The 12086-nt window shown below is 44.1% G+C and overlaps 1 protein-coding gene across 1 annotated transcript in view; it reads left to right on the top strand.

The window, feature by feature from the left end:
* The window catches only part of FAM186B (family with sequence similarity 186 member B), a 27419-nt gene that overhangs the window by 5945 nt on the left and 9388 nt on the right, over positions 1–12086 (top strand). The window contains 2 exon segments of the mRNA XM_003793648.3: positions 3017–4655; positions 5142–5334. Coding sequence (XP_003793696.2) covers positions 3017–4655; positions 5142–5334 — 1832 coding nt within the window.

Here is a 12086-nt window from a genome sequence, read left to right as displayed (position 1 = left end):
TTGCCCTGGGTTAAGTGCTGTGGTACTATAGCTCACAGCAATCTCCAACTCTTGGGCTCAAGTGACCTCTTGCCTCACTTTTTCTATTTTAGTAGAGATGGGGTCTCACTTCTGCTTAGGCTGGTTTCAAACTCCTGAGCTCAAGCTATCCACCTGCCTCGGCCTCCCAAAGTGCTAGGATTACAGATGTGACTTAATCTTATTCAAGAACATGGGCTTTGGAGTCAGACTTGAGTTTGAATCCTGTCTCTGCCAATTTCTGTCTTTCCCACTTTTCTGACTTTGAAAAAGTTACTTCATTTCTCTGTGCCTCAGTTCCTCATATATAAAAACAGAAGGAGACTGCACACCTTCAGGGTTATAGGGAAGCTTCCACATGTGTGAGATATCTGACACCATGCTGGGAAACATGCTCAGGGCTTAAAAAATAACAGATGCCAGGCCAGGTGCAGTGGCTCATGCCTGTAATCCTAGTACTCTGAGAGGCCGAGGCGAGTGGATTGCTCTAGCTCAGGAGTTTGAGGCCAACCTGAGCAAGAAGGAGACCCCGTCTCTACTAAAAATAGAAAAATTAGCTGGGTGTCATGTGGGTACCTATAGTCCCAGCTACTGGAGAGGCTGAGGCAGGAGGATCGCCTAAGCCCAAGAGACTGAGGTTTCTGTGAGCTCTGATGATGCCATAACACTTTACCCAGGGCAACAGAGTGAGACTCTGTCTCCAAAAAAGGGAAAAACAAAAAGAGGGCCAGGCATAGTGGCTCACACCTGTAATCCCAGAACTCTGGGAAGCTAAGGTGGGTGGATAGCTTGCACTCAGGAGTTCGAGACCAGCCTGAGCAAGAGTGAGACCGCCCCCCAATCTGTAAAAATAGCTAAGTGTTGTGGCAGGCACCCATAGTAATCTGTCCCTTGGGATACTAAGGCAACAGAATCACTTGAGCCCAAGAGTTTGAGGTTGCTATGAGCTATGATGTCACAGCACTCTACTGAGGGTGTCAAAGTGAGACTCTGTCTCAAAACAAAATAAAACAAAACAAAAACCAGATATCATTAGCATTTATAATCGAGTCTCATGGTCAGGTTTATTATTGGTCAAGTAATATTGATAGCTAGGGGGAGGGCAAAGGCAGGGAAAAGAGGGTAGAAAAAACAATCCCTTGCAATCTTTATCATACTATCTTAAAATATAGTTATTTGTATATTTGACTAATTTCTTTGCTAGATTATAAATTCCTTAAGGGCATAGATTGTGTTTTATTTCTTTCTTTTTAAGGATTATTTCTCAAGCACTTACTACTGTGTTTCTCCGAAAATAAGACCTACCCCCAAAATAAGCCCTAGCAGCAAGATTTCTATGCATTTGTTAAATATAAGCCCTACCCTGATAATAAGACCTAGTGATGGGTGTGACTATGCAGCATATGTGCATAGCCACACCATGCATTTTGGTGCAGAGTGGTAAGGAAGACTGGAATACCTTTTACTGGCCACAGCTCTTTCCTTCCAGCCATTTGCACTTGCACGAGTGCGTGTGTGGTAACCACGGTTGCAGGCATCCTATTGTGCACGTGCAAATGGCTAGGGGAAAGGAGTTCACACATCACTAGCGCCAGCCCACCAACAAGGTTGGCTCCCCCTGTCAGGTTCCAGAAGAAGATGACTTAACTGCATTTGAATAAATGTAGATCGTTGTATTATACCTAATAAAAATAAGACATCCCCTGAAAATAAGCCCTAGTGTGTTTTCTTGAGACAAAATAAATATAAGACGGTGTCTTATTTTCGGGGAAACATGGTAGGTACCTGGCCCTGCACTTGGCACTAAATGTGCATAATCTGATTAAGTTTTATTAAATAGATGCTATGATTATCCCCATTTTTCAGATTAGGAAACTAAGACACTGAGAAGTTAGGAAACTTGCCTCAGGCAAGTGGGAAAATGGGATTCAAACCCAAGTTATCTGATTCCAGAATCCAAGCTCTGAATCCACTAGGCCACCTGGCCTGTCTGATAGTGTTAGAAAGATGCTAGCTTAATGTCAGTTTCACTTACTTTCCGTATTTCCTATATTCCTTCATCCAAAGTTAGCCACTATTTTTTCCGTCAGTGATCCTTACTGAACAGGCAAATGAATGGATACTCCAAGATAATTATTCCATCACATAGTAGGCATGGAGGTACAATTACTACTATGATCCAGCCTTACGGGAACTAAAATCCATCAATGGGCTTGAACATGGCATGCACAATCAATGTTTAGTCAATTTTCCTAATACACTGATTTTCCTGATACTCTGATGAAAGCAGTGGAGAGAGGGTCCAGTGCTTTCATCAGAGTATCAGAGTAGTTTGTGATCCCCAAAATGGAAAAAGACATTACTCATTTATTGCAAGACCATATAATAAATTCTTTACAAGCACAGTTTAGTGGTAATAGGAAAGGTAAATAAAGCTTCCCAGATGGGTTTAAGTGTTTGGGTAGTTGGTGATAAGGAGCCAAACACAGATACTGAGGCTGAGAAGTGGCATGTTTAGAAAAACAACTCTACTCCAGGGGGATGTGGAGGATCAAAAGTATGTTGAATTGGATTGAACTGGATTGACTATTACAGGCTACTCTGGGCTCTGCAGGCACTGTGGAGCTAGCAGACCCCATAGGGAGCCTCGGGACCAGCTCTGGACCCACCAACATAGTTTCTTCCTGACGCCCTTTCCCCTGGGCCCACTTACAGCTCCATCACTTTATTCCTTTTTTTAAGAGATGGGTTCCTGCTCTGTTTGAGGGTAGTGGTATGATCACAGCTCACCTGGGTGCAAGAGATTCCTCCTACCTAAGACTTCCAAGTAGCTGGAACTACAGGCATGAGCCATCGTGCCTGGCTCCCCAGGTCCTTATTCTTGTCAAATCCCTAAGCAGGTTGGGAGGAAATTTTGGCCAAACAGGGTTTAGAGAATCAGTGTAATCCTTGGGTATCATGAACATTTGTTGCCCTTTTTTCTCTCCACCACTCCCAGTGTCCAAATTCACCTTCTGGCAGGGCTGGCAGGAAAAAAGTCCACAAAATTCTCAGCCACCAAGCCCAGAGCAGATGCTCCAGGACAATCATGCCACCTGCACGAAGGTCTCTGAGTTGAAGTCCATGTTTCAGGAGCTCCTAGACTCTACTATGTTCAACAAGGGGGAGGCCAGAGCCATCAGGTACATGTCGGCCATGGTGGAGAACCTCAACAAGGCTTTGACCCTTCAGCAGAAAGAGAACAGGAGCCTGGAGATCAAATACAAGAACCTGCAAATAGAGATGACCAAAGAGCTAAATAGCCAGAGGCTGTACTTCCAGAAGTCCATTCAAATCCTTAAAAGTAATAGGGATGCTCTCCTGAAGCAGTTAGAAATTCTAGGGGGAAAGTGCCATGGCCTTCTCCTGATAAAACAAGCCTTAGAGTTCCAGCTGAAGATGGTTCAGACTGATGGGGATGAAGCAGAAGACCTGGTCAAGGTTCTGGTTGACTCCCCAAGCCCTTCTGACAGAGAGACTCTCCCAAAGGAAACAGTTATGGAGGAAACCCAACAGGAGCCCAAGGTGTTGTTTTCACCACTGTCCCCAAGTCCCCTGGCCACAGCCCAGGACAGTGGTGCTCCACCTTCAGCACCTCAGCTGCTTTCCACCATGACCGTGCATTCGAGGATCGCAGACTTCTTCAGCAGCAAGGACACTGATGGCCCTGAGCCTGTGTCAGCACCCTCAGTGGATCACAAGTTTCCTAAAGAATGTGAAAAACTGGTGGCAGAAAGTGCAGGCCACGAGGACAAAGACCAGGAGAACTACTTCCAGGAGAAAGAAGGACCCTCTTTCCATTTTAGGAAGCAGCTATCTCTAAAGGACTCCTGGAAGGTGCCCTCACAGAGTGAGGCACAGCCCTGGGAGAAGGCACTCCACCAGGAGAAGTGGGGGCAGCAGTGGCTGGAGGATGAGGAGACGTGGCTGCAATGTCAGAAATGGGCCCTCCTGGAGGAAGGGCAGCAGGAGAAGCTGCAGCAGTGGGAGATGCTGCGGCAGAGGGAGATGGAGGATGCTGTGAGGCAACAGCAGCACAGCTTCCTCCAGCCAGAAAAGGAGCAAGAGAGCCCAAGGAGAGAGCTGGAGCAGCCAAAAGAGGGCATGGAGAGGACGTTCTTCACACCCACCAGTCGATGGTGGGACTTGGCAAAGCCAGAGCCCCACCAAATCCGGACCCATTCTGCTTACCAAAGCAGGAGGCCACGCTTGCCCAGGTCCCGTAACACCCAGCCCTCCACCCTGGGAAGTCGGAGACCCACAAGTTCAATTGAGTTTACTTATAAACAAAAAGCCCATGTTCCCACAAAGCCCAAGAAATCTGCCTCCTTTCCTGCCATGGGGACAGCCAAGCAAAGGGTGAACTGGCCCTCTTTGCAGACATCACGGGTAACTGTTAAGAAGAAAGTAAGCCACATGGACATGGAGGCCCAGAGAAAGAGTCTGCAGCTCCTGCGTAAGGAGGCTGAGTTGGGGCTGCCCCACTACCAATGCAGCAAGGCATTGGAGATCCCCGCCACCCCCATGGAGCTGAACAGACTCCGGCTGCGCAAACTGTGCCATAAATACATCCTCTGCAGATACTTCCAGAATCTCCGGTAGGTCCTCCCTGGGACCCACCTGGCAATATGTGGGCTGAGCCAAAACCTGGTGGGAGAGTACAGGGCAAGGGAGGTCAGGAGAATTTCCCCAGACCTGGACAAGGTCTCCTGGACAAGGAGGGGACTAGCAAAGCATACTTGGCCTTGGGGTCCTGGGTAACCCCTGAAGATGTAGGAGCTAGGACACATGTGGCTGTCCCTAGTGGGCTTTTCCTCTAAACCCCTTCCCCATTTCTTCCTCTCTTCCTACCGTCTGGTCCATAACCCACCTAACGTGATCCTTTTTCACTTTACTTTCTCTTCCTGTTTCCATTCCAGCCCCAAGCCTCCTCACCTGATACCAACTCCCACACTGCGGCACTGTTTTTCCCAGCTGTCCCCAACCTCCTTTCTTTTCTTGTTCCCAGAGTTGTCTCTGGTTAATAGACTTGGGGGGAAGAGGAGGCCTCTCTTCTTCCTGATTCACCTCTCCTCTCTTTCCAGACAAGGAGTCATCAACCACATAGAAATTTTGCAAGAAACAGGGGCCCCCTACAAGGCCCAGAACCTCTATGTCTTCCTGGACAACATTGATGACCTGCAGAACCGCAGGTTGCAGACCTGGATGGACAAGCAGAAGAGCCTGGAGAAGAAGCGCCCAGAGTGCCTGAACAGCAGGGTGACCATGTTCCCCAAGGTGGGCCCCACCCTGCTACCTGGGGTGGGGGTGTGTGTCAGCACAGTCACTGGGGCTGGCAGATGTGACTGGAGGTGGTGGATATATGGGAAATCAGAAATCAGAGGGCAGTTTAAAGGCTCTGAACCAGGGACAGGTGAAGGCGGGAAGTGGCCCAAGTGTAAGGGAGAGCAAGAGAGTGACTTTTCACAAAGAGCAATGGAAGAGAAGATTATTCTGGAGGGTGGGGGTAGCTGGATGTTGCAGTCCTGACTTTGTGCTGGGCTTTTCCCTCCCGCGGGCTCTCTCTGCCCTGCTCTTGTCCAGTCTGGTTGCTTCCCAGTCTGCGTGCACAGCTGTCATCTTCACCCTCTGGCAGCCGACTTGCTTTGCTTCTCCCCTGGGTCAGTCTTTCACTTTCCACATTCCAGGTCTCTTCTTTCTTGGTTCACTTCCTTGTTTTAGTAGAGTACCTCCCCTAGTCTCTTTTTGACAAAGGGCGCCTAGGAAGTTAAACTGTTGAGACCCTTGATGTCTGAATATGTGTTTTCTTAATCTCTACCCTCACTCTTAATTGACAGTTTGCCTGGATATGGAAGTCTAGGTTAGAATGCATTTGCCCTCACCATTTTGAAGGCACTGCTTATTGCCTTCTAATGTAGCTGTGAGAGGTCAAAGTCATTCTGAGCTCTGATCCTTTGGGTTTGGCCTATTTTTACTCTCTCAGAGCTGACAGGATCTCTCTGTCTCCATTGTGTTCCACAATTTCATAATGATAAGCCTGATGTGAGTGTATTTTTATCCACTTCATTGGGCATTTATCCACTTCAGTATGCCATTTCAATTTGGAAACTTAAGTTCTGGGATGTTACCTCAAATTATATGTTAGATCAGGCATTTTCAGAGTATGGTCTGCTGACCCATGGGGATCAGGAGAAGTCAAAACTCTTTATATACATATATATTTTCTTTTTTTTCAAAACTATTTACTTTAAAAAATTTACTGTGGGCTCGGCGCCTATAGCTCAACTGGCTAAGGCGCCAGGCACGTACACCTAAGGTGGCGGGTTCGAATCCAGCCCGGACCTGCCAAACAACAATGACGGCTGCAACCAAAAAAATAGCCGGGCGTTGTGGCAGGCGCCTGTGGTCCCAGCTACTTGGGAGGCGGAAGCAGGAGGCTCCCTTGAGCCCAGGAGTTGGAGGTTGCTGTGAGCTGTAATGCCATGGCACTCTACCCAGGGGGACAGCTTGAGGCTCTGTCTCAAAAAAAAAAAAAAATTTGCTGTGTATATTTAAGGTGTACAATATGATATTATAAGATACGTGTATAGCGTGGGCACAGTGGCTCATTCCTGTAATCTCAGCATTTTGAGAAGCTGAGACAGAAGCTTGGGACCAGCCTGAGTAACATAGTGAGACCCCATTTCTACCAAGACAAAATAAAACAAAACAAAACAAATTAGCCATGTGTGGTGGCACATGCCTGTAGTCCCACCTACTTGGGAGGCTAAGGCGGGAGGATCGCTTGAGCTCAGAGGTTTAAGATTACAGTGAGCTATGATGGTGCCTCTGCACTTTAGTCTGGGTGACAGACCAAGACCCTGTCTCTTAAACAAAAAAAGATACTTACAGAGTAAAATGGTTACTATAGTGAAAAAGTCAGCATATTCATCATCTCACAGTTACCCATTTTTGTCTCCCTTGTGGCAAAAGCAGTTATAATCATTTGGCAAAAATTCAAAATACAATAGACCATTAGCTATTATAATCCTCATGTATACATTAGCTCTTTTGACTTGTTTATCCTACAAATTTACTACTTTGTATCCTTTGACCTATCATCTACCCATTTCCTACCCCCATACCCCAACCTGGTAATTACTGTTTTATTTTCTCTATATATAATTTGACATTTTCTTTAGATTCTACATATAAGTGAGATCATGCAATATTTTTCTTTCTATACATGGCATATTTCAATTAGCATAATGTCCTCCAGATCCAATCATGTTGTGGTAAATGGTAGGATCTCCTGGGTTTTTTTTTTCTTTTTTTGAGATAGAGTCTTACTCTGTCACCCTGGTTCTAGAGTACAGTAGTGTCATCAGCTCACTGCAACCTCAAATTCCCAGGCTCAAGTGATCCTCCTGTCTCAGCTCCCAAATAGTTGAGACTCGAGGCATGCTACCACACCCACCTAATTTTTCTATTTTTTGTAGAGACAGGATTGCTCTTGCTCAGGCTGGTCTCAGACTCCTGAGCTCAAGCAGTTATCCTGTTTAGGCCTCCCTCAGTGCTAGGATTATAGGTGTAAGCCACTGCGCCTGGCCAAGATCTCCTTTTTAAGGCTGTATAATATTCTGTTGTATATTCAGTCATGCATCACTTAACAATGGGGATATGGTCTGTCAGATGCTTTGGTAGGCATATTAATCATTGTATGAACACCATGGAGTGTCCTCATACAAACAGCTTACTATACACCAAGGCTACGTGGTGTAGCTGATTTTGCCTAGACTACAAAACAACTTACTGTTCTGAATACTTTATTTATATTTATTTGTTTATTTTTCGAGACAGTCTCAAGCTGTTGCCCTAGGTAGAGTGCTGTGGCATCATAGCCCACAGTAACTTCCAACTCTTGGGCTCAAGTGATTCTCTTGCCTCAGTTTTTCTATTTTTAGTAGAGATGGGGTGTTGCTTTTGCTCAGGCTGGTCTCAAACTGGTGAGCTCAAGCAATTCACCTGCCTTGGCCTCCCAGAGTGCTAGGATTACAGGAGTGAGCCACTGCACCCAGCCTGTTCTGAACACTTTAAGCAATTGTAACACAATGGTAAATATTTTTTTTATCTGAACATATGAGTAGAAAGGTCCAGTAAAAATATAGTACTACAGTCTTTTTTATTTTTTATTTTTTTTGAGACAGAGTGTCACTATGTCTCCCTTAGTAGAGTGCCATGGCATTACAGCTCACAGCAACTTCAGGCTCTTGGGCTTAAGCGATTCTCTTGCCTCAGCCTCCCAAGTAGCTGGGACTACAAGCACCGGCCACAATGCCTGGCTATTTTTTTGTTGTTGCAGTTGTTTTAGCTGGCCTGGGCCGGGTTCGAACCCACCACCCTCGGTATATGTGGCTGGTGCCATAATCACTGTGCTATGGGCACCAAGCCTAGTACTATAATCTTTTTTTTACAGTTTTTGGCCAGGGCCAAGTTTGAACCTGCCACCTCCAGCATATGGGGCTGGTGCCCTACTCCTGAGCCACAGGTACTGTTCCTCTAGTACTATAATCTTATGGGACCACTGCTATATATATAGCCTATTGTTTACCAAAATGTTATGCAATGCATGACTGTATACACCACAGTTTCTTTATCCATTCATTGACTAGTGGACACCTAGGTTATCTCCATATCTTTGCTGTTCTGAGTAATGCTGTGATGTATGTGGAAGGGGAGTTCTATTACAAACTAGTGATTTCATTTGCTTTGCATATACCCAGAAGAAGGATTTCTGGATCACACAGTAATTTCCATTTTTAATTTCTTTAAGAACCTCCTGTTTTTCATAGTGGCTGCTCTAATCTACCTTCCTACTAACAGAGTTCAAGGGTTCGCTCTTCTTCACATCCTTGCCAGCACTTGTTAATTCTTGTCTTTTTAATAATAATTATCCTCACAGGTGTGTGGTTTTGATTTGCATTTCCCTGATGATCACTGATGTTCAGCACCTTTTCATATACCTGTTAGCCATTTTTATGTCTTCTTTGGATAGAGGTCTATTTGGGTCTTTTGCCCATTTTTAAATCAAGTTGTATGTTTTCCTGCTATCGAGGTTTTTTTTCTTCTTTTGAGTGAAAGAGCAATAGTTTATTAGAAGATTAGGAAAGCTTCCAACACAATGGAAGTGGTTTTGAGCGGGTTATCCCACTATTGAATTTTAAAACTATTTTTACACTAAGATGATCGTACTTGCCCTTTTTACTGTGTTAACATTTGCAATGATAGAACAAAAGCAGTAGTGGGTAAAACTGCTAGCACATGAGCAAGAGTCAAGGCAGTCGTACCAAACTGTTCTAGTGGTCACTGTGTTCTCTTCTGGTGCTCACTCATTAAAAAAAAAAGCAGGGCCGGCGCAGCGGCTCATGCCTGTAATCCTAGCACTCTGGGAGGCTAAGGCAGGTGGATTGCTTGAGCTCAGGAGTTCGAGACCAGCCTGAGCAAGAGCGAGAACCTGTCTCTAAAAGTAGCCAGGTATTGTGGCAGGCCCCTATAGTCCCAGCTACTTAGGAGGCTGAGGCAAGAGGATTACTCGAGGGGCGGTGCCTGTGGCTCAGTGGGTAGGACATGGCAGGCCCCATAAACCCAGGGTGGTGGGTTTGAACCCGGCCCTAACCAAACTGCAACAAAAAATAGCTGGGCACTGTGGCGGGTGCCTGTAGTCCCAGCTACTTGGGAGGCTGAGTCATCTAAGCCCAGGAGTTGGAGGTTGCTGTGAGCTGTGATTCCCTTGTACTCTACTGTGGGTGATAAAGTGAGACTCTGTCTCTTAAAAAAAAAAAAAAAAAAAAGAGGATGGGCGGTGCCTGTGGCTCAAAGGAGTAGGGCACAGGCCCCATATGCCAAAAAAACTGAAGAAAAAAAGAGGATCACTTGAGCCCAGGAGTTGGAGGTTGCTGGGAGCTATGACACCACAGCACTCTACAGAAGGCTACAAAATGAGACTATCTCAAAAGAAAAAAAAAAAGGCAGTTTCACTTAGGAATGTAAGATGTTTTATTTGGGAATATTAGATGAAGCAGTAAAAATTATGAATCTCAACCCCTGAATACATATCTTTTTCATGTTTCTGTGTGACAACATGAGAAATATGCATACAGCACTTGTGCTGAGTATAAATGTATGAGAGCTCTCTCAAGGAAAGGCAATTGTGTGGACTGTAAACTGAACTAGCTCCTTTTTTCATGGAGCACTCTTTTTACTTGAAAAAACGACTGACAGATTATGGTATTTGGCAGATATTTTCCCAAAAGACTTTGATAATCACTCTAGCTTTCCTTCATTTAGTGTTTTCATGGTATATCTTTTTTTATTCTTTTACTTTTAACCTCTCTGTGTCTCTATATTTATATTGGGTTTTTATTGATATTTTATAGTTGGTTCTTGCTTTTTTATGCGCTCATCAATTTTCACCATTTATTCAGAGGTTTTAGACCACTTATATTTAATGTGATTATCAACATTATTGGGTTTAAGTCTACAATTTACTCTTCATTTCTATTTGTCCTATCTACTCTTTGGTCCTTTCCCCCTCTTTTCCTGCCTTTTTTTTTTTTGGCATAACTGAGTTTTTAAAAGTAATTTCATTTTATCTCCACTCTTGGCATATTAGCTATACCTGTTTTGCTATTTTTAATGGTTGCTCTAGGGTTTACAGTATAAATTTTTAATATATCATAATCTACTTTCAAATAACATTATTTCATGTATAAGAACCTTACAATGGTATGCATCCATTTAATCCTGACTGGCGTTTGTCCTATAATTGTCTTATAGTTTGCCTCTGTACATGTTGTACTACGTAAATCACCTAATATAGTTGGCCCTCCATATTCCTAGGTTCTCCATCCATGGATTCAACCAACCTCACACTGAAAAATATTTGGAAAAAATACTGATCAGTAGCATCTGTACTGGACATGTATAGACTTTTTTTCTTGTCATTATTCCCTAAATGATACAGCCTAACAACTATTTATATCACATTTATATTATATTAGATGTTATAAATAATCTATAAGTGATTTAAAATATAAGGGAGGATATGGGAAGGTAATAAGCAAATACTATACTTACATAAGGAAAGTAAGCATCCGCTAACTTTGGGATCTGTAAGAGATCCTGGAACCAAACTCCCACGGGTAATAAGTGATGATTATATTTGTTATTACTTTTTCCTTAAACAATCAATAATCTTTTATATTGACCCACATATCCAGTTGTCTTTATTATTTTGTGTAGATTCAGGTTTACATCTGGTATCATTTTCTTTCTGTCTGAAGGACTTCCTTTAGCATTTCTCACAGTGCTCATCTGCTGGTGATGAATTCTCTCAGCTTTGGTATGTCTAAAAAAGTCTTTATTTAGCTTACAGTTTTAAAAGAAATTTTTGCTGGATATAGAATTCTAAGTGAACAGTTTTCTTTTTCAATACTTTTAAGTTGTGAATACTGGCTGGGCTCAGTGGCTCATGACTATAATCCTGGCACTCTGGGAGGCCAAGGTGGGAGGATTCTTTAAGGTCAGGAGTTCAAGACCAGCCTGAACAAGAGTGAGATCCTGTCTCTAAAAAAGAGAAAAAATAGCTGGGTATGATGGCTAGCACCTGTAGTCCCTGCCTCTTGGGAGATTGAGGCAAGAAGATGGCTTGAGGTCAGGAGTTTGAGTTTGCTGTAAGCTAGAGTGATGCCATAGCACTCTATATGGCCTGGGCAACAGAGTGAGAGACACTGTCTCCAAAATATAAATATATTAAAAAAAAAGATGTGAACAAAAACTCTTCCCCACAGGGCGGTGCCTGTAGCTTAGTGGGTAGGGCACGGGCCATATACACCAAGACTGGCAGGTTCAAACCCAGTCTGGGCCAGCTAAAACAACAAAGACAACTGCAACAACAACAACACAAATAGCCAGGCATTGTGGCAGGTGCCTGTAGTCCCAGCTACTTAGGAGGCTAAGGCAAGAGAATCGCTTAAGCCCAAGAGTTTGAG

The sequence above is a fragment of the Otolemur garnettii genome, unplaced genomic scaffold, assembly GCF_000181295.1.
Source record: "Otolemur garnettii isolate 467f Iridium unplaced genomic scaffold, OtoGar3 scaffold00070, whole genome shotgun sequence".
NCBI lineage: Eukaryota > Metazoa > Chordata > Mammalia > Primates > Galagidae > Otolemur > Otolemur garnettii.
This window is presented reverse-complemented; position numbering and strand designations above follow the sequence as displayed.